This window comes from Procambarus clarkii, chromosome 21 (assembly GCF_040958095.1).
Source record: "Procambarus clarkii isolate CNS0578487 chromosome 21, FALCON_Pclarkii_2.0, whole genome shotgun sequence".
Classification (NCBI taxonomy): domain Eukaryota; kingdom Metazoa; phylum Arthropoda; class Malacostraca; order Decapoda; family Cambaridae; genus Procambarus; species Procambarus clarkii.
Window position 1 is genome coordinate 34,537,514 of NC_091170.1, and position 23,503 is coordinate 34,561,016.

The 23,503-nt window shown below is 42.0% G+C and overlaps 3 protein-coding genes and 1 long non-coding RNA gene across 6 annotated transcripts in view; 1 reads left to right on the forward strand and 3 right to left on the reverse strand.

Annotated features, from left to right (window-relative positions):
- Window positions 1–1,703, reverse strand: part of LOC138366951 (uncharacterized) — a 9,754-nt gene extending 8,051 nt beyond the window's left edge. The window contains exon 1 of the mRNA XM_069328298.1: window positions 1,635–1,703. The gene's annotated coding sequence lies outside the window, so the exon portion shown is untranslated. The remainder of the gene's footprint in view (window positions 1–1,634) is intronic.
- The window catches only part of LOC123760748 (uncharacterized), a 165,566-nt gene that overhangs the window by 49,900 nt on the left and 92,163 nt on the right, over window positions 1–23,503 (forward strand). The window lies entirely within an intron of this gene.
- LOC138367024 (uncharacterized) lies at window positions 9,444–14,907 on the reverse strand. The gene is made up of 4 exons (XR_011229295.1): window positions 14,873–14,907; window positions 13,008–13,097; window positions 12,079–12,137; window positions 9,444–9,813 (listed from the first exon to the last, which is right to left on the reverse strand). It is a non-coding gene; the product is annotated as an uncharacterized lncRNA (long non-coding RNA).
- LOC123760622 (uncharacterized) lies at window positions 17,381–22,487 on the reverse strand. The gene is made up of 5 exons (XM_045746352.2): window positions 22,372–22,487; window positions 21,067–21,234; window positions 18,925–19,014; window positions 18,609–18,655; window positions 17,381–18,007 (listed from the first exon to the last, which is right to left on the reverse strand). Exons 2-5 carry the CDS (start codon window positions 21,200–21,202, stop codon window positions 17,978–17,980), a joined length of 303 nt encoding a protein of 100 aa, XP_045602308.2. The 5' UTR covers window positions 21,203–21,234; window positions 22,372–22,487; the 3' UTR covers window positions 17,381–17,977.

The following is a 23,503-nucleotide window of genomic DNA, read 5'->3' on the forward strand; positions in this document are numbered from 1 at the left end:
ACGATAATGTGATTTCTCTGTGAATAGCAAAGTTAATATTGGGAAAAATAACATTGGGAAAGATAACAATTTGAAAGATAACATTTGGAAAGATGACATTGGAAAAGTTAACAATTTGAAAGATAACATTTGGAAAGGTAACATTCGGAAAGGTAAAATTGGTAAAGATAACTGCGGGAATGCAAACATTGGGAAAGATAACAACGAGAAACATAAAAGTGAGGACGAAAACATTGGAAAAATATATCAGTAAGAAAGAAAAAAATGGGTAAATAACATTAAAAAAAAAATAACAGAGAGGGTAAGACATCATTGGGAAAGATAACAGTGGGATTATATCAGTGGAATTGAATATAAATGCAAACTAAAAAGTAGTTATTTGGCCATAATAGCTGTTAAGTTGTTGATGAGTGTGGTTGTGGTAGTTGTGTGTGGGTAGTTATGAGTGTGCTGGTAGTTGTGTGTTGAGTGTTGTGGAAAGTTGAATTAACAAACATTAATGTGAGGTGCAGGCGATGAGTCACAATAACGTGGCTGAAGTATGTTGACCAGACCACACACTAGAAATTGAAGGGACGACGACGTTTCGGTCCGTCCTGGACCATTCTCAAGTCGATTGTGTGTGGGAAAGATAACAGTGGAATTATATCAGTGGATATAATAGTGGATACAATCAGTGGATATAATAGTGGATACATAGTGGATATAATAGTGGATATAATCAGTGGATATAATAGTGGATACAATCGACTTGAGAATGGTCCAGGACGGACCGAAACGTCGTCGTCCCTTCAATTTCTAGTGTGTGGTCTGGTCAACATTAATGTGAGGTCTTGTAGTGTTATTGGAACGTAAGTCAACTCTTAAAATATAAAACAATAATTACAAAAAGCAACAAAAAAACTGAAATTCAAAGTTATGTTTGGATACGCGAATAGAAAAATTGACAGTCGTTAACTCTAATTGTCATGGGAGGAAAAATGACGTTGTAAGTTAACGTAACTGTGTGAGGGTTAAACAATTAGTGTTTTGACACTATGCGGAGCTGAGGAATATTCGTTTATTTCTCTGAACAAATCAAAAGACTCATACAGTTAACTGGAAAGTAATACGGATATATTTTTCAGGAATTAATAAAGCAGTACTTTCGATGAGATAACAAATAGCTTTATTGTTATCTATATAGTCCAAGAGAGATTAAGATATCACCAGTGATCAGTCAGGTTATTATGTATATTGTAGCACATGCTCGCCCCATCTGATTATAGACATGTTCTTATGGATACACATTGTTTTCGGAAGTAGTTAAAATGTTATATATACTTGGCTATAATTAGTATAATAATACAAATAATATTAATTTATAGGGGAAAATATTTCATGTTTATCTTATTGTATTTACATATTGATTAAGGCAGGTAATTAAGCACAACTTCACCAAGTTCTAAATACTTTGAGGACGTAATTTGCCTTCTGACTTCTCCTTTAACACACATTCCACACCGCGCTATCCAGTCACGCACGTCAAAGATTACGGCAAAATTCTTAGAGGAGAAGTTACGAATGGTACCTACTCCCTGGTCTAACCTCACCTGTACTCCACACCAAGTCCTGCAGCACAGTTCAACACTCACCTCTAGCACAGAAATGGGAGCTTCTCCGGCGGGATTGATCGCATCTTGTGACTGGCGGATCAGTAACGGTCTCGCTTATATATATGTGTGTGTGTATATATACATCTCATTGTATATATACATCTCATTACCCCTGTCATGCTTTCAGCTTGGCTTGCTTCTTCCCGGAACACAGTGTTTGGACATCACATCATCCAGCTGTTGGGGAACTCCTGCTTTCATGGTCATAGTTCGTGTGATCTAAGCCTCTCCTCAGTGTCCTCTGTACTGCTAGAAGATAGGATGTTCCACAGGCTTGCGAGGCAGTCGTGCATAACTTAGCCTCAAAGGGTACGGGATTGTCTCAATGTTCATTTGCACGTGTTTATGGAGCACAGTTACTATCATGAGCTTCATGTCTATTTGGGATCAACAGAAGAGTTTTCCCTCCCGCTGGTAGCGTTGGGGACCTTACCTTGAGGTTACCTTGAGGTTACCTTGAGGTTACCTTGAGGTGCTTCCGGGGCTTTGCGTCTCCGCGGCCCGGTCGTCGACCAGGCCTCCTGGTTGCTGGACTGATCAACCAGGCTGTTGGACGCGGCTGCTCGCAGCCTGATGTATGAATCACAGTCTGGTTGATCAGGTATCCTTTAGAGGTGCTTGTCAAGTTCTCTCTTGAACACTGTGAGGGGTCTGCTAGTTATGTCCCTTATATGTAGTGGAAGTATACTCTGTAGTAGTATACTCCTTCTTATGAGCATTCCCAACACCAGGAAACTGCCGTACTAAAGTGCTTAATCCTAACGTACTAGATGACCCACGAACAGAAAACGAGACATTATGTCATTTTCGCGAGCCGCTGTCATTTTCTAGTATGATAATTTTTGGTCTTAGGTAAAGTATACGTAAAAACACGACTACTGAGCTGTATACTCGTCTGTTGAGCTCTGCACGCTATCCCCCCCCCCCCCACACACACCCCTTTGGGACGCTGGGGGACAGGTGCTCCAGGGAGCTGTTGGAATCCCTGTTGCCCAGGTGTGGTAATCAGGGAGAAAGTGTGTCAATCTGTACACAAAGTAGGTGCGGGGAGATCTTGTTGAGGCCGGACGGTGCTTGACTCTTTCGTCAAGAAAGCACTCGGGCTCCTGTTTTGCTTTGCTTGCCTAACCCGTCTTCTCTTGATATTTGTTCCCGCGTAATATATCGATTGTATCAGGTATGAGTTTTTATAGAGAGCTTCTTTACCTGTGAAAGACGGACACTGGCTTTTAGGTACCCAATCCCTTCCTCTCTAATCTTCGTGGTTGGTTTGAACTGGTTGTATGTACTCGTCGGGGGACATGTGAGGAGAGGCGGCCGCAGTAGTCTCTTGGACACGGTTCATCATGGAGGTCGTGACCTGTCATGGAGGTCATGACCTGGTTAATGGACTGGCTAGTGAATTTTTGGGTTTCTGATCAGAAGGGATTTTGTAGGTCCCAACCAATACAACTGTATTGGTTGGGACTTTCAGTTCGGACTTTCAGTTCTTTTATCCTTACATACACTAAACCCTTCTTTCTTAATCTATTTGTGTTGTTCGTTTGACATTTTTAATACAAGATGATGATGACAAAGAATTGGTAAAGATGTTTCCCCCCCCCTGGATCGCCACAGTGAGGTGCTTAAAATAGGAAACTTCAGCTGTTCCTGTTTTCTTGTCTGCGCATTTTTGGATACATATATTTACACATGTGTAAATATATGTATCCAAACACCAGGTGGGATACCTTGCAGTGCCCGTCGACAAGGTCTCTCTATCTCTGTCTCCATCTGAATAATTTCATTTTTGGGAATAGAAAGCCAGTATATATATATATATATATATATATATATATATATATATATATATATATATACATATATATATAAATATATATATATACAAATAGAACTAACATATGAAGAAGTGAGAGACACTGTTACCGAATGTCGATAAAAATCTCTAGAAATGTACAGATTATCTCCCTAGATTCTGAAGGAATGTGCAGAGGGACTCAGTTATACCCTCTGGATTTGCATCAAAGATTTATTGACTCCAAGAGGGAAAAAATCTAGCCAATAAACCGAGAAGTCCACACATTGCACCAATAACATTCAGAGGGACGGAGAGGACCTAAACTGTATGCTACACTTATAAACATTTATTACCCACCAGGAAACTACACTAACATGATATAAATCTATGACTCAATTCGAGCGATGATTCGAGTCAATTGCTCCAATTGATTTTCTCAAGTATGGTTGTATAGACGTTAGAAAGAGTCATTAGAAGAGATTAAAAGAGCTATACACTAAAATAACTTGATTACATAAACATCAGATTAGAAAAAAATATAATGCATATATAAAATCTAAGGATCAATGATTATTTTAATTCTTTACTTGACTTGATAACAGTGTGAGGTGATAGTCAAATGATTGGATTCTGGAGCGTGAGGAAAGCAGTCAGTAACACAAGGTGGAGAAGTCAAGTGAATATTTCCAGTACACGGATGTGTACTGGAAATATTAAAAAAAAAGTTGGAGTACTGGAAAAGTTGCTCGTCGTCTCTCGTGTGTCGTTGACTGTTCTCTTGACATGAGAGATGGACGACACTCTATCTGCTTCGGGTGTGACACTTTCCTGGTGACGCAGCGAGTCACACCACATGCTCCTGGCGCGACACATCTTTGGTGACGCAGCGAGTCACACCACACGTTCCTGACGCGGCACATCTTTGGTGACGCAGCGAGTCACACCACACGCTTCTGGCGCGACACATCTTTGGTGACGCAGCGAGTCACACCACACGCTCCTGGCGCGACACATATTTGGTGACGCAGCGAGTCACACCACACGCTCCTGGCGCGACACATATTTGGTGACGCAGCGAGTCACACCACACGCTCCTGACGCGACACATCTTTGGTGACGCAGCGAGTCACACCACACGCTCCTGGCGCGACACATCTTTGGTGACGCAGCGAGTCACACCACACGCTCCTGGCGCGACACATCTTTGGTGACGCAGCACAAACTGGTCGCCAAGAAGAGGTCCGGATATCCGGCATTTCAGATACATTTGAGGCTCTTGATAGAGGCATACACAGTAACAACACCCACACCAAACAGCGCATCAGTGCGTAGTTTTTCTAGCCTGGAATTCATTATAAACTCAACTAACCTTATAGATACTATATAAGTTATCAAACGGTAAAGGGAATCTTTGGGCAATTAAATACCAGTCTCTTTCTTCCCTTTCAAGTCTCTTAGGAAGATAAAATATGCATGTCGTAACGAGAGCTTTAAATTGGTGTTCATTAAAACTGAGTCTTACTCATTCCTCAGTGATCGTATGTAATAAGATCCTATGTGTAACATGTTTGAGTATCTTTAATGTCGTCAACATGTTACGGAGAGTTCCTTAGAAATTTTTGTATTTTTAAATTCCTCTCATTGTATGTGACTAAATATTAATATCAAGTTTGAGCATGAGGAGAGGTTCAGTATAGTCTTTGTAACACATGGGAGAGGTTCAGTATATTCTTTGTAACATATGGGAGAGGTTCAGTATATTCTTTGTAACATATGGGAGAGGTTCAGTATATTCTTTGTAACATATGGGAGAGGTTCAGTATATTCTTTGTAACATATGGGAGAGGTTCAGTATATTCTTTATTACATGGGGGAGGTTCAGTATATTCTTTATTACATGGGAGAGATTCAGTATATTCTTTATTACATGGGGGAGGTTCAGTATATTCTTTATTACATGGGAGAGATTCAGTATATTCTTTATTACATGGGGGAGGTTCAGTATATTCTTTAAGGGAGCACCATGACCACACACGTTCATTAAATGATCTCTTAGATCACCTAGGAAGTGTCCAGCCCCGGGGTACACTGTGTCACCTAGGTAGTGTCCTGCCCCCGGGGTACACTGTGTCACCTAGGAAGTGTCCAGCCCCCGGGGTACACTGTGTCACCTAGGAAGTGTCCAGCCCCCGGGGTACACTGTGTCACCTAGGAAGTGTCCTGCCCCCGGGGTACACTGTGTCACCTAGGAAGTGTCCTGCCCCCGGGGTACACTGTGTCACCTAGGAAGTGTCCAGCCCCCGGGGTACACTGTGTCACCTAGGAAGTGTCCAGCCCCCGGGGTACACTGTGTCACCTAGGAAGTGTCCAGCCCCGGGGTACACTGTGTCACCTAGGAAGTGTCCAGCCCCCGGGGTACACTGTGTCACCTAGGAAGTGTCCTGCCCCCGGGGTACACTGTGTCACCTAGGAAGTGTCCAGCCCCCGGGGTACACTGTGTCACCTAGGAAATGTCCTGCCCCGGGGTACACTGTGTCACCTAGGAAATGTCCTGCCCCCGGGGTACACTGTGTCACCTAGGAAGTGTCCAGCCCCCGGGGTACACTGTGTCACCTAGGTAGTGTCCTGCCCCCGGGGTACACTGTGTCACCTAGGAAGTGTCCAGCCCCCGGGGTACACTGTGTCACCTAGGAAGTGTCCAGCCCCGGGGTACACTGTGTCACCTAGGAAGTGTCCAGCCCCGGGGTACACTGTGTCACCTAGGAAGTGTCCAGCCCCCGGGGTACACTGTGTCACCTAGGAAGTGTCCAGCCCCGGGGTACACTGTGTCACCTAGGAAGTGTCCAGCCCCCGGGGTACACTGTGTCACCTAGGAAGTGTCCAGCCCCCGGGGTACACTGTGTCACCTAGGAAGTGTCCAGCCCCCGGGGTACACTGTGTCACCTAGGAAGTGTCCAGCCCCCGGGGTACACTGTGTCACCTAGGTAGTGTCCTGCCGGGCGCCGACAGCGTGATTGGTACACGTGTCTCCTGCAGAGGACGCAGCCAATGTCACTCTCAAGGCTTCACTCTGACACTCATAAGCTGAAATTATAGTCTTAGCGTGCACTCAGGCGCGTCAGAGTTGTAGTGACTTAGCATAAAGTTTCAAGTGACCTTCAGAAAGCCTTACACCTGAGAACTTACCAGTCACTCTTATTTGGGAAAAAATATATATCTCTACATCCGTAGATACTTTCATCTAGAGACTCGAGGATATATTAGCGTGCTTGTATTAATATGTCTGGACACTGAAATTTGTCCACTGTATAAATTTAAGTTCTAATATCCAACACTTGTTGTGTTTTGAAGGCTCTTAAGTGTCTCAAAAGGAAATTAGAATTTTTATGATAAGTTCCACGAAATTTACACCTATGGTGATGACTTGAATTTCATTCTTGGAACAGATGGTGAAAAATGAGATCCCTGAGTTACCTCACAGCGAGGAGATGAGTGTGTGTACTCGCTGAGGCCAACAACAGTCAAGCCGATCACGCAAGAGAGCACCACAGCGTGACGGCACCAGACGTCTCTTATGTGTTAAGAGGCGTCTGTAGGTGAGGGAACATGAGGGAATAATGAGGGTAAATGACGTCAAAGCCCTCATGAGTGCCATGTTGACTGGATTGAGTTCCCTGTTGAGTGTCATACGTTGATGTCATTGTCGTGTGTGTTTATGACTCTTGTCACGGCTGACAGGTGCGACGTTGGACTGAAGGATCGTGACAGTATAAACATCGTGACAGTATACACATCGTGACAGTATACACATCGTGACAGTATACACATCGTGACAGTATACACATCGTGACAGTATACACATCGTGACAGTATACACATCGTGACAGTATACACATCGTGACAGTATACACATCGTGACAGTATACACATCGTGACAATATATTCATCGTGACAGTATACACATCGTCACAGTATAAACATCGTGACAGTATACACATCGTGACAGTATACACATCGTGACAGTATACACATCGTGACAGTATAAACATCGTGACAATATACACATCGTGACAGTATACACATCGTGATAGTATACACATCGTCACAGTATACACATCGTCACAGTATACACATCGTGACAGCATACACATCGTGACAATATACACATCGTGACAGTATATTCACCGTGACAGTATAGACGTCACTTCTCAACATCACGTTAGCGAATGCAGTGGTTGTCGCTTACTGCAGGGGTTCGATCCCCGAACTGAGCTGCAGGGGTGAGGAAACATGAGGAGGGGGTGGGGGCGGGGGGGGGCTTTTGCCTTCTCATAATACACAGAAAGTTTCCTCTAGCATCTCATAATATTCGAGAGTCTTACATCTCACTCATACGGCAAGGTTCCTTAACATCTCATACTGCATAAAGCTCATAATGCTGGGGCAGGTCTCCTAGCCACTCATAACGCTGGGGCAGGTCTCCTAGCCACTCATAATGCAGGAGCAGGTCCCCTAGCCACTCATAATGCTGGGGCAGGTCTCCTAGCCACTCATAATGCAGGAGCAGGTCCCCTAGCCACTTATAATGCAGGAGCAGGTCCCCCTAGCCACTTATAATGCAGGAGCAGGTCTCCTAGCCACTTATAATGCTGGGGCAGGTCTCCTAGCCACTCATAACGCTGGGGCAGGTCTCCTAGCCACTCATAACGCTGGGGCAGGTCTCCTAGCCACTCATAATGCAGGAGCAGGTCTCCTAGCCACTCATAATGCTGGGGCAGGTCTCCTAGCCACTCATAATGCAGGAGCAGGTCTCCTAGCCACTCATAATGCAGGAGCAGGTCCCCCTAGCCACTCATAATACAGGAGCAGGTCCCCTAGCCTCTCATAATGCAGGAGCAGGTCCCCCTAGCCACTTATAATGCAGGAACAGGTCCCCCTAGCCACTCATAATACAGGAGCAGGTCCCCTAGCCACTTATAATGCAGGAGCAGGTCCCCTAGCCACTCATAATACAGGAGCAGGTCCCCTAGCAACTCATAATGCAGGAGAACATCCTCAAACTGCTCATAATACACAAAATAAAAAATCAAATCCAATATTTATTCAGGTAAAGTACATACATACAAGGTGAGATACAAAACGTTGATGGATTTATAGATAGAGCTAGTGCATACAATGCCTAAAGCCACTATTACGCAAAGCGTTTCGGGCAGGATACAGAAGGATGCTATTTAATTTGATAATAAGCAGGAAGGTTCTCAAACATCTCATAATGAAAGGGGTTATTAAGCATCTCATAATACATTGTAAGATCTTCTAGAAACTCATAAAACATGAGACGGTCTTCATGTGTCTCAAAAAAAGAGAAGATCTTCTAATATCTCAAAATGTATGAGAAACGTCTCTAGCATCTCATAGCTCACAAAGTTACACAATTTCTGTTCCTGGGGTAGTAATTACTTACATGTCTAAAAAAGTATAGAAAATGGCTATTATTACACTTAAACTTAAGTTTTTTTCTGACCTGGACAGTAATGTTTTGAGATTCAACAATGTCTACTGAGAAAACGGGAGAATTTGTGTCTTTTTCGTTTGCCAAAGTCAGAAAAGAAATTCACATATAAATCAAAATTAACATGTATTTAGAATAAAATTAATCCAACAACGACCACACAAAATTTATGAGGTAAGTATTTTTGAGTGATCATATAGTGTGTGTTGACTAACATGTCCATTGAAGAGCTGTTAGTAATTATGTTATTATTTACAACTATTGACAATAATTACATGTGTGCGTTTACACGATGATAACTTATGTTTGTTTCATATATAATGAGAAATGCATCAATATTTTTTTCCGTGATAAATTTCTCTTCAACATGAATGTTGGACTCTGGGTTTTGGTGGAAACTAATGAACGTTAAATTGATGTAGCATCAGCCAACCTAAAGCTATGATATCAATATACCAGGAATTATAAAAACAATAAATTCTACTCGCAAATTTACTGAAGAATTGAAATTGACGAAGCCCTGATGGAGTGAGGATAAAGATACTTTCCAGCTGCTGGAGTGGAGTCGGGAGATCAAGACGTCTTCCAGCAGTTGGGAGGGTTATAATGTCTTCCAGCAGCTGATGTAGGGATCAAGATGTGGGTGGAGTGGAGATGAGAAGTATTAAAGACTGCCAATTGAGAAAGACCCGCGTGCTGCTACTCGATGCTGGTGCTGCTAGCCGAATATTTTTGTCATTTTTGTAGGATGTCAACAGATGGTGCGGAAGTCAAGTCGTAGTGGACCGTACTGGACGTAGTTGAAGTGCTCAACTTAATTAACCAGTAGTGGGAAGACATCCGGAGTCCTGTTGAGATATATATGACATAATATTATCATCACTCATTTATTGCTAACCATTCTTTATATCTTACAAGAACATGAACTCACCCCTTTCAGAAAAACCTGTTACCTTCCTATTTATCATTAATGTCTATTAACTGTCCCACGGCTGTCAAAAAGACAGCGTCATGGCACCTCACCATTAACTGGCGAACTGAAGCAGTCCTCTACTCTAATGCTCTACAATGTAAAAGAGTCTAGAAATACTCTAATTTTGATCTTGAACAAGTTAGAACATTTATAATGAACTACAGATCATTATGAGGGGCAATAGAACATTGCGAAGAACAGTAGAACACCTGTAGCAGTTATTCTTCATGGCACATCTGGCCTGACAAGACAAGATATCTCGTCTGGTCAGGCAACAAGAACCATAAAACTGCCAAATGTAACGGATCATTATTAACTTTGGATAGAACCATGGAAGGGTGACTATTTAGCACGACCCGCGCACAAGAAACAAATGTAAGAAAAGTGTCGAGGTGGCAGCGATTAGTCTTCCCCCAGTTCATTGGCATTAAGTGATATCTAGCTCGAGAGACCTTTAGATATCGAGATATCTAGCTCGAGAGACCTTTAGATATCGAGATATCTAGCTCGAGAGACCTATAGATATCGGGATATCTAGCTCGAGAGACCTGTAGGTTATCAGTTGAAGATGGACTTGAGATGTTCATTTACTCAGCGAAACGACCCAATCACCTAGCTGAGTTTGGTGATTGGGTCGTTTCGTATAGGAGAGGGGGGGGGGAGACTTTGCATTCACTGTAGACGCTGCTTAAGGAACAAGTCTGGAGAGTGTGTGGGTCTGGCTATACGAGCCGAGGCCCGTGTTTACGATATCGTTATGATTGTGATAAGGATTCCCCTGTCACTTACTGGTGGAAGATATCACTGCAGGCGATGAGTCACATCGCCTGCAGTGATATCTGCAGGCGATATGATATCTGCATTCTTCAGCCACGTCATAACGTGGCTGAAGAATGTTGACCAGACCACACACTAGAAAGTGAAGGGACGACGACGTTTCGGTCCGTCCTGGACCATTCTCAAGTCGATTGGACCCTTCTCAATCGACTTGAGAATGGTCCAAGACGGACCGAAACGTCGTCGTCCCTTCACTTTTGTAGAGTGTGGTCTGGTCAACGAAGATATCACTTCCTGGTGGAATATATCCGAGTGCCTTCTCCAGTGTCTCTAATAACATAATCAAATTAAATTTCCTAGTGGTTATAATTATAGTGATGAAGATCCCACCAAGTCATCAATGTTTTAATAAATCACAGATGTGGATTGAAGATAGACGTCTTATACTAATTTCTCTGAGTTTTAATGTCCATTTAATGTTTAAAGGATTTCAGTTAATAAATAATCTCTCTTGATTCCCTAAAGCAATCGTATTCATCTTCCCTTTGCTTCTAAATCAACTAAGCTCTCAGCACTGAAATTATTTTTAATTAACGGTTCGTTTAACACGATGCTGAACGAACCCATGGAAGTTAACCTATACCGTTGATAGGTTAAGTAATAATTGTAAATAAGAAGCAATAATATGCTTATCTTAACATACTAAGAAGGTTAGGTGAGGTCGGTGTTTTCTATGAAGCTTTTCAAGGTAAACTAAAATATTCACAATCAATTAGTATGTCACATATGCACTTATGAAATAAGCCAATATTGACTGTAAGCAAGTGCGAGAACGGTTGGGATGTTCAGATACCAATTCACATTCACTAGTGTTTTTGTGAGGATTTGGTATGTGTTGCTGGATGCGAAGCTTGTGAATAACTAGTAATTGAGAGTGTATAGCGACCGGTAACCAGGAGAGAATTGTTGATGGGTTAAGGGAGAGTAATTCTGACACAACAATGGTTCCTACAATGACCAATACATTGTCGGGTTGTTACAACAAGACTCTTCTGATCTTCACTCTACATTGTTTCACGGGTTAACTGGTAAAACATTCGCCATTAGAGCTCATTGAAAGACTATAATTATGCAAAATACACGAGTAAAAAAATATATATTGAGACATGAACTAAGTCAGCCATAATCCTGGCTGAATACAACGTGTCTCAGAAGGTAACTAGGTAACCATCATCCAGGATGGAGACAGTTAATTGAGTCATGTTTAAGACGCGTCTGGGTTACTGTTATGAGTTTCCCCAGACGGTGAGAGACATATGACAGCTCGAGGCTGACATGGGCAACGTGTTGACAGTTGACATACCTTGCCATAAGCAGCGTTGATGCATGCGGCCGCACTTGCTGGGCTGTTGCAACCTGAAGCTGTTGTATATATTAGTACATATTTTTCTTATGTCAGCTTAAGAACAAAAAATAAACAGTTTAACCATCATGGAAATCAATATAATTATCAAAATATTATTTTCAATATTTTATTAAATATTATTTATTAGCATAATTATAGTGTCAGTCAAGATAAGGCAGCTGGAGCCACCTGTGTGTCAGTCAAGGCGAGGCAGCTGGAGCCACCTGTGTGTCAGTCAAGGTGAGGCAGCTGGAGCCACCTGTGTGTCAGTCAAGGTGAGGCAGCTGGAGCCACCTGTGTGTCAGTCAAGGTGAGGCAGCTGGAGCCACCTGTGTGTCAGTCAAGGTGAGGCAGCTGGAGCCACCTGTGTGTCAGTCAAGGTGAGGCAGCTGGAGCCACCTGTGTGTCAGTCAAGATGAGGCAGATGGAGCCACCTGTGTGTCAGTCAAGGCGTTGCAGCTGGAGCCACTTGTGTGTCAGTCAAGGTGAGGCAGCTGGAGCCACCTGTGTGTCAGTCAAGGTGAGGCAGCTGGAGCCACCTGTGTGTCAGTCAAGGTGAGGCAGCTGGAGCCACCTGTGTGTCAGTCAAGGCGAGGCAGATGGAGCCACCTGTGTGTCAGTCAAGGTGAGGCAGCTGGAGCCACCTGTGTGTCAGTCAAGGTGAGGCAGCTGGAGCCACCTGTGTGTCAGTCAAGGTGAGGCAGCTGGAGCCACCTGTGTGTCAGTCAAGGCGAGGCAGCTGGAGCCATCTGTGTGTCAGTCAAGGTGAGGCAGATGGAGCCACCTGTGTGTCAGTCAAGGTGAGGCAGCTGGAGCCACCTGTGTGTCAGTCAAGGTGAGGCAGCTGGAGTCACCTGTGCGTCAGTCAAGGCGAGTAAGGTACTTACCGTCACTTAAGCAGCCCTTCTTGACAGACTCTGGCAGCTTCAGGTCACCGACACACTGGTCACAGGCACTCACCGTGCCACAGACCTCCTCTGTAACATCGACAAATATCAACATTATCGCCAAATTAGTACTATGCTCTGCGTGTTGGTATACCGCAACGTATAATTATGTTGGTATACCACAACATGTTTTAAGCTTATATATATATATATATATATATATATATATATATATATATATATATATATATATATGTCGTACCTAGTAGCCAGAACGCACTTTTTGGCCTACTATGCAAGGCCCGATTTGCCTAATAAGCCAAGTTTTCCTGAATTAATATATTTTCTCTAATTTTTTTCTTATGAAATGATAAAACTACCAATTTCATTATGTATGAGGTCAATTTTTTTTTATTGGAGTTAAAATTAACGTAGATATATAACCGAACCTAACCAACCCTACCTAACCTAACCTAACCTATCTTTATAGGTTAGGTTAGGATAGGTAGCCGAAAAAGTTAGGCTAGGTTAGGTTAGGTAGGTTAGGTAGTCGAAAAACAATTAATTCATGAAAACTTGGCTTATTAGGCAAATTGGGCCTTGCATAGTAGGCTGAGAAGTGCGTTCTGGCTACTAGGTACGACATATATATATATATATATATATATATATATATATATATATATATATATATATATATATATATATATATATATATATATATATATTCCTCTGATAACTGCAGTAAGAGTGTATACAAATTCTCTAATAAGACAAGATGGTCAACACCTCGACCGCTGGATATAAAAACATTAACTCAGCCTAAGATAAGCTCATATTGTAATGCTTTGTTGTTTCATTTAAGTGATTTAAGATATTACAATGGATTAAATAATAATAAATTTCTTGTATATAAAACTGTTTCTCGTATCTTATATGCTTTATTTCAATCATTAATTCCTAAGTTTGTTAGTTTCTAATTCCTACTAACCATGACTTGCTGATCTTTGCGTTATGATTTGGCAATTTAAATATTATTCATTTCATACATGTTGACTATTTTATAACTCGAAAATATCTGCATTCATACCTCTATAAATTTTTTATTAATTTCGGTAATTTATTTGTTATTTATTTATTGCTCCATATTTTAGTATCAACAAGAAATTTCCTAACTCTATTGTTCATTCACGTGTAAATATATTATATAAATAAACAAGAGAGGTCCCAGGAGAGGCCCTGTGACACCTCACTTAAAACAGCCTCCAATTCGGTCTTGGGTTGGTTTATTCTGTCTTTTTTCATTATCCTGTTACGTGTTAAACGTATCCCCTCTATACCTTCCTTAAGGGCAACATAGTGCCAATACCGTCACCATGTACGGCTTTCTATGGTAGAGCAGCTACTAAGCCAGAGAACACGAAAGGCAAAAAGGCTGAAATAAATGTATTATTTTAGATGGACTCGCGACAGGTATATAACTTCTACTGTAATGTGCGTTGCAAGCAACTCATGAAATGTGCACTGCTAGAAAATCATTTATATTGCCAGCATGTATGGCAATGTTGTAGACATGTTTAACTCACACAGTCATGTGAATGGTTAAACAGTGGGATAAACTTCTTCAGCTGTGCTTGTAACGAGGGACTTCGCCTCAGTTCTGCAATATTCATTCCGATGAAGGGAAAACACATTCATTCAAGTCTGACTACAACACGCATGTTTTCTCACACACGCACACATACACATACATTTTGGAACATTCGGGACCAAAGAGCCGAAGCTCAACCCCCGTAAGGACAACTAAGTGAGTACACACACACACGCTGCCTTCACTAAGGTCCCAAGTTTAGCGTGACACTCACCTGTAGTGTAGCTTCGTCGGCTGCTCCACACCTTGTGACTGACAGAACATTAAGCGTGGTTTTATATATGTATTCTTCAATATCCCCCCATCCCCCTATTCCTGTCACCCCCCATTTCCTCCTTCCTGTTACTCTCCATCATCTTCCCCTTCTTGTCACCTTGTAATCATCTGGAGGAGCCATCCACGACTCGTTAGGTTGACAGTTTCTCATTTATCACCTTCGTCTTGTTTACAATATATATCTAGTAATTTCATCGTTTTGAATAGGGGGTACTTTCACATTTCTTGGTCACTATTGAGAGAGTTATCTCTGAATTCTGATTTTCCTTTCACGTTCGAGTACTTAGTGGTGCAAAATTATATGAATAGTTCTGCTGACAGAGTTTACTGAGAGTCATGTCAACACTAGCAGGTGTTGTCTAAGAGGTACTTGTCTAAGCTTAGCTGTGGTAACGTCTCCAAGTCTGCTGACCTTATAGGATGATTCATATATGTGTGCGGATATCCATTGCATAATAGAATGATGATAGATGGAAAACTGGAGTGAATTAAACTTGGTCTTAACTCAACTAGATTTTGTTGCTGTTCCCGGGACACAGCAAACCTCCAGTCTGATGGTGATAAAGTCTTTCAATGGGCCACAGAAAATAATATGATGTTTAATGAGGATAGGTTTCAATGACTGCACTGCGGGTCGCGGGGACGCCGAGTCATCTCAAGATAACCTCAAGATGTCGGAAGATCTTACTTTTTAAAACATAACAAAATTGCTATCAGAACTGCATTAAAAATGACGGGTTGGATAAGCAGATCCTTCCAAATAAGAGATTCCATGCCAATGATGATATTTTTTTTATACACTAATGCTCACTACAGTGGAATATTGTTGCACACTATCAGCCCCATTCAAAGCCAGAGACATTGCTGACCTGGAGAACGTGCAAAGCTCCTTTTCAGCTACAATTCACTCAATGAAACGTCAAAATTATTGGGACCGCAAGAAATAGCAGCACATAGGACCAAGAGGTATGGCAGGATGTGCAAAATAGCCCCCCCACTGAAAAGCAGAGGTGCAATAGGCACCCTGAGAACTCGAAGTCGAGAACTGAGAACTCAACATCGAAGGCCCAAGAGTTTTCAACACTTTTCCTCTACACATACGGGGGCATATATGGCCTGCCTCTCGCAGTGTTCAAACGAGAACTCGACAAGCACCTTGTCGAGTTCTACCTGATCAAGCAGGCTGTGACTCGTTCGCCAGGCAGCCGCGTCGAACAGCCAGGCAGCTCAGACCAACAACCAGCAGGCCTGGTCGGATACCGGGCCTCGGGGACGTTGATCCTCGAAATCCTTAACATGTAGTCAACAGGTAGCTTTCTGCCAAATCAAAGACAATCTAAGATGGTAACAATTCCCTCGTTACGAGCAAATGTTTTGCCTAACTCATCAGTTCTATCATGCATTCAGAGACCAATATGAGAAGGAATCTACAGGAAACAATCTTTGTTTCCCTCACTGATAATGTCATTATATCTGTGCCTAGCTTCAGACTGGAGCACGTCACAGTTATGCCTTGGTTAGATGAGTGCAATCAAGGATGACAGGGAGTCACTTACAACTAATGTGTCGACATTGGGTACATATACTCGTTTGAGAGCATGGATTATGACAATCAATTATGTTTGAAAACTTGAGGCCCAGTTATTTATTCGAACTCCCCACTCATAGGAGAGGGAGCCATCTCCCGCTGTCACAACAACTGCACTCCAGCTGCGCCATGGAACTAGTGTAAGAAACCATCAGTGTGAATAATATGGAAGCGGGAGCTCTCTTTGACCAGACTATCAATTTGGTATAAAACATTGTACTTTGTTTCCTGTCAAAGCAAGGGTTCTGTAATCAGCTTCTTGGATGGGAAGAGGGGGGGGGGCGAGACAGAAATTTGGAAAGGGTGATTTTTCAAGGTGTAGGAAAGTACATTGCTGTCTCTCTTCGAAGAGCTCATAAACATTACTCATTCTGAGTATATTTGAAGTTTTTGTAATCCATTTGGAAGGATTCTGGCCATCAATAAAGAAGGCATCGAGGGCGTCAATGCAGGGGCTGGGACAGGTTAGCTTAATAGCACCGTTTTTATACCAATTTATAAATATCAAATATTAATAATCTTAATACCAATTAAGGCATTGATTTCAATGATCCGATCACTTACACATGGGATATTCAGTTTCTTCCACATGTTTAGTAATTTAAGTTGCACGAGTGAACGCGAGGATGATCCTCATGACTTTGTTTAGCATCTTTTCCAGCCCTTCCAGCAATAGTCTCGCTAGGCACTAGAGCAAGGAAAGGTGCAACGTAATTGATCTGTGATCTAATATATAAGAGGTACATCATTTTTGCTGTTCTTACCTTTGCTGGCACGAGAATGTCGGACTTGGGCTTTAATGTAGGATGAGTCAGCTGTCAGCAATATTGTCAATACACCAGGAATTATAAAAAAACGTTTCTACTACAAGCAAATTTATTTTAAAGCTGTAAATGACAAAGTTGTAAATGACAAATAAAGCTGTAAATGACAAAGTAATGACAAAACATTAATAGAGTATAGATAAAGATATCTTCCTGCCGATGGGCTGGAGCGGAGATGATACATTAAATGACTGCCAATTGAGGAAAGAATTGCGTGCTGCTTTTGAACGCTTGTGCTGCTAGGGGGATATTTGTATTTATTTTATTTGTTGACATTCCTTCTATCTTTAACTATATCTTTCATCTGTTTTGTGCCATTTATGTGTTTGATAACGTGGTGAGAGAGAGTTACACGCCAGCAAGTAGTGGATAGGAGTTTTGTTGGCTGATGGTGGGTTTTGTTGCATGAGACGTTGGTTCAGGCTGCATACCAACAGCCTGAACCAACTTGCAGCTTGCATGCCAACAGATTATAAACCAGGCTGCATCCCAACAGATGGTGAGCCAATATGGTTGCCAACAAATAGAGAGCCAATATGGTTGCCAAAAGACAATGTCGAAGTCAGTCGTCATCAGTGATAGTGATCCGGTTCGTCAGCAGGACAGACTGGACGTAGTTGAGGCATTCAACTCAGCCAGTAGTGGTGAAACATGTGTTGTTCTGTTGAGATATAGTATGTTAATTCACAATATATATAACATAATTAAATAAGTTAGTTTTTGCTCACCATTTATTAGCCATATACAAATACGTGAATTTGTCTTTTTAGAAAGGTCAAATTCCAAAAAGTTTCTTGAAAAATGTTCCTTAACTGATCATCGACTGTCAAATTACAGTTTCATTACAAACACCTAAGTGGTACTTTCTGACCAAAAGATGGTGTAATAGAGCTTTCCTCAACACTACAGCTCTACGTGACGACTTTCTCTCTCTCCTATTCTTTCTAATGCGTTAATTAGAATAATGTTCACAAGTGGAGCATTATGAACGATCAAGAATGTACAAGTTCAAAATCGTAATAATATATCAATAGCAATATTATACGAACTGTGATCCTGGCCAGAGAAAGCAATTCACAGGAGGTAAAGTCACTTCAGTGGCTTTACCAGAGTTGAGAACGAGAGAAAACCACGTTCAGGACGCGTGGGCTCCACGACTTTCTCTCACGTTTGTGTCGTGTTAAAAGTTTAGACGGTGGGAGACAGCAAAGGTTGAGGTGGTCAGGTGTTAAATATTTGTAAAGTGTTGCCACATGACGTACCTTAGCTGTGGTGATGCAGGTGCTCACAGTCGCTACGTTGGTGCAGTCTGGAAATATTTCATGTGTTAGTAACAGTTTGCCTTATGTCTGCTTAGGTAAATAAACAGAGGTTGTATGATAGTGGATTAAACAGTTCAAATTCTTAGTAATCCTATTATTGCTTTTAATTTTTGAAATTATATTAATAATTAGCATTATTATAGTGTCACTTAAGTGTCACTTAAGACAGACCAGTTTTGTGTCACGTAAGGTGAAGTAGATGGCACCTGTGTGTCAGTCAAGGTGAGGAAGATGGTAAAGTGTGAAATATACTTACCGGAGCCTAGGCAGCTCTTCATGACTCTATGTGTCAGTCTCAGGGCTCTGACGCATTTCACACAGGTTGTGCTGTTGCCACAAACCTTATCTGTAACCCATGGTAAAATAACATAAATATCACCAAATGCTTAACAGTGTGTTAATTCCACGTGCTTCTGTTTGTGTTTGTATTTCTCATTGTGTATCATGCTGTTGATAATCATATATTGCTCCTGTTTCCTTCATAATTATTTTTCCCGCCTCCTGACAACTACATTTGCAACAATAAGGCTTACTATTCACAACAGGGCTGCCCTAATGCCGGATTATATTTTCTCCAAATTTTCCATGGATATACAAGTTTCGCCTCGTAGATCGATATTTTGTAACTGTTACGGACCCGAGTCCAGCTTCCGAGCACGGAGCAGTGACGACCGCGCCATCTGTGGGTCAGCTCCTGAAACCCCCTCCAAATGGACGACGCCATCTAGTGAGGACAGGATATACCGGCCACAGGGGCTGGTTTCCCGTCCTGATCAGCTCATAACATCGCCGCTGCTGACCTCTGGTGAGGTGACGCTTAGACAGCAATGCCATCTATGGAGTGGATAGATGGGCGTTTGCGTCTAAGCCTGTAAGTGAGGTGCCCTAGAGTTTAACCAGTACTGATGACGTGTCTGATTACAGAGTCGACCTGGGACTGCTGTAGTGGACGTTGGATCAGTCTAACCAAGGCAGCCGTAGGACCTCCACGTGTTTGCTGCAGAAGCTGTGAGTCACCCCCCCCCCCCCCCCGGATGAACACTGTTCTGTTAGCCTGCCTGTGACGTGGCAGTTGAGGAATTGTTGTACCCGGGGCTGACTGGTGGAGAAGACTAGCCACTGGGGTGTTGTGTTGAGGAGAGCGATTTGTGTAATCACACGAGGCTCCTGCCTAGGGCTCGCAACCCTAGTATCGGTCGTGGAGTGGCCTACGCAGCGTAGCTGATTGGAACCTGCCAGCTACAGGCTGGATTTGTGGTTGAAAGCCTCCACGACGGTGCACCCAGTGGAACTGTGATTTGGCTGGCCTGTTGCCAGGGTAGACTCGAGAGAATCGAAGGATTCAACGTGAGGCCACAAGAAGAGGACCAGGGCTACTCCTCTCGAGCACCGTGGAACATTCCTGCGTCTTCAGAGGAAGACCATTCTGTATATTAGTGTTTATACCCCCTGTGTGACAGTTCATATATTTATTTATTGGTGGTGGTGATAATTATATATTTAATTTTGTGTAATCGTATCCCTTCCCATTTAATTTACTTGCGTTACGGAACACACCCCTTGAAAGCCACTACTAACTTGGGGCCGGATACCCTAACTCTAACAACATCAGAGAAAGAACCCAGTTGCGACCCCAGAGGGCCGTAACAGTAACTAACCCTTAGTGGATATCAGAGTTCGTCCTCGCATTCCTTTAAAACCTCGGATTATATCTTTTTATATTTCATTTCATTGTTGATATATCCAACGATCAGTTTTCTGACATCCTCATGATCTTATTTATATAGATCCAAATTCTTGCTCTCTTCTCTGACTGAATACACAGGTCTCGTTATTAACATTAGGAATCCTGAATGTAATTTGTAATGAAGCTCAACGGCGAATATCATAGGTTCTAAAAACGTGCCAAGTGTGGCTTTAGGTCTTCGTCTAGCATTAAGGAATTTCGAAACTCTCCCTCTCAACCATAATTACATTTTCTAAATATTGCCTAATTTTGCTATTAAGACCTACTTTCCTTACCGTTGCTGTTGATAACGAGACTACATTTTCCGTTAGTGCAGCAAACGCCACAGCACTTAACACTTACACAACCGGTGCTGCTGCTGTTATCACTACTGTTGGTACAGGTAACTTCACAACCGCTACTAATGCTGTTCTTTTTAGTACAGCTAACATTATTACGACATCATTACCATTATTAATAACATTATTATTAACATATTTACATCAATCATTAACATTTCCACTACCAATGCTGCTGCTGTTACTACTACTTCAGCTGCTCGTTAGTACAGCTAACACAACAATAATTAACACTGTCTTTACGATTATTGCTGCTGTTACGACTAATGCAGCAACTGTTAGTACAAATAACATCATCACAATTTATACATACAAAGGCACGCGCTTTCTTCGCGTGCACCACTGGGAACTCCAGTTTCACCACTGTGACCTCCATGTTCACCACTGTAGTGTTGGGCAAATGCCAGCATCACTACAGCCGTCAGGAAGATAACCATTAACACCTTCATTGTGGTGGTTGATGGACGACGGGTTCACGACTCTGTGGGAGATATGAAGACTTCCTTCCTGGGACTGGTCTCATGGGACTGGTCTCATGGGACTGGTCTCATGGGACTGGTCTCATGGGACTGGTCTCCTGGGACTGGTCTCCTAGGACTGGTCTCATGGAACTGGTCTCATGGGACTGGTCTCCCTGGACTGGACTCCTGACATGCTTCAGTTATGACATTTAGTTGTCTGGCCAAAGTGTTTAGTTGTTTACCCTAAATATAATTGACTACAATCTTTACAAGGGAACTGTAAACACACACCTGTAACAGTTGTCAGGAATTTCATAAGAAATCTTTGCTTAACAGTTCCTCTGACATTTCTAATGTATATACAGAGCTTCTTATTTAATATGCTTTAAATTCTATGTCTACCTACCTACACTGTAATAAGAAACTGATGAATACCTTGATCACAAAATATAAGAACGTCAATAAAATTGAAGGATGAATCAGTTTTTATTAAATTAAGGGACTTAAGTTAATAAATTGAATTGAATAAATTGAATTCTAAATTATTAATTGATCCTGTAATTAAAATTAAATAGATTAAACATGATTTCATTGTTGAAGGTTCTGACATGTTCCCACATTTTTTAACTTGAACTTGACTCCATTTACCTTAACTCTGTATCTTTTAAGGAAACCATTTCCTAATTAAATTTAAGACATCCTATCCAAAATTATGCGTCTCTCTCTTCTTAACAACTCTTTCGTGAGGTAGAATACCACAAGCTTTGCAAAATCTACATGTATAATGACATATGTATACAATACCCTAACCCAGAACGGGCAATGGAAGTGCAAATACTCTGTGAGAGAGAGCCAGGACAAGGCTGCAGTAAACATTCAAAGTTACGATTTTTAATCTATTTTACATTTAAGCAACTCATTAGAAATGCACTGGTTGAAAATTTGTGTATAAGGCGCAGGTAGGTATTACAGTATGTTATAATCTTTGATTCGTAAGGAAATCAAAATTTTTCAACAATGAGATATGCTTCTTCAGCGACACTTGAAGCTCACAATATATGCTCTGTCCTACACATTCACTCAAGTCACAGAATACAACACCGTTTTCCTACACATTCGCTACCTCTACTAAGCCCCCAGCTCAGTGCTGCACTCACCAGTAGGTCAGGAGTGTGGCTTTGTCCGTGTGTTCACACCTTGTGACTGACAGATCAGAAACGAGGGCTTATATATCCGTCATTCCTTCCATCCCCCCCCCCAATCACCTCCTTCCTCTTTCACCTTATAATCATCTGGGCGATTGGTCCACTTTTAACCAGTTTGACAATTTCTATATCTCGCATTTAAGCATATTTCCACACTATTTTATACGACCTGCTTTGTCAGTTTCTGAAAGCTATGAATATGTCGGTCTCTCTTTTAGTGGGTACTGTTGTGAGTTGTAATAGTATTGGTTCATTATCGAGATATTGTATAATATATGTTGTGGAGTTTTGTGGCGATTGAGACTCAGTGTCATCATTATTATTGCAAAACCCTGAATATTGTGTTTTTTGTACGTTTGGTAGGATTTTTGTATCAAGGACATACATGATCGTGTACGTGACATTGAGAGCACACACACACACACACACACACACACACACACACACACAAAGCAGAGAGAGATACCAGAGAACCAGGAATGAGTATGTCAGGGTGAGAAGAGAAGCAGAGAAAAGTTATGAAAATGATATAGCAAACAAAGCCAAGACCGAACCAAAGCTACTCCACAGTCACATCAGAAGGAAAACAACAGTGAAAGAACAGGTAGTGAAACTTAGAACAGGCGAGGACAGGTATACAGAGAATGACAAAGAGGTGTGTGATGAACTCAACAAGAGGTTCCAAGAGGTCTTCACAACAGAACAAGGTGAGGTCACTGTGCTAGGAGAAAGGGAAGTAAACCATTCGGCCTTGGAAGAGTGCGAAATTACGAGAGAGGAGGTCAAGAGACACCTGCTGGATCTGGATGTTAGAAAGGCTGTTGGTCCAGACGGGATCTCGCCATGGGTCATGAAAGAGTTTGCAGAGGCACTTTGCTTGCCAGTCTCCAAAGTGTATAGTAGGTCACTGGAGACGGGAGACCTACCAGAAATATGGAAGACGGCAAATGTGGTCCCAATATACAAAAAGGGCGACAGGCAAGAAGTACTGAACTACAGGCCAGTGTCGTTGACTTGTATACCATGCAAGGTGGTGGAGAAGATCGTGAGAAAAAACCTGGTAGCACATCTGGAGAGAAGGGAC

Bases quoted from the DNA above. Each gene is read 5' to 3' on its own strand.
- LOC123760622 (XM_045746352.2), bottom strand. From the start codon at position 21,202: ATGAAGGTGTTAATGGTTATCTTCCTGACGGCTGTAGTGATGCTGGCA. The intron at 18,656-18,924 runs GTAAGTATATTT...AAATATTTCCAG, and splicing joins GAAGAGCTGCCTAGGCTCCG to ACTGCACCAACGTAGCGACT. The intron at 18,008-18,608 runs GTACGTCATGTG...ATATCTCAACAG, and splicing joins CCTGCATCACCACAGCTAAG to AACAACACATGTTTCACCAC.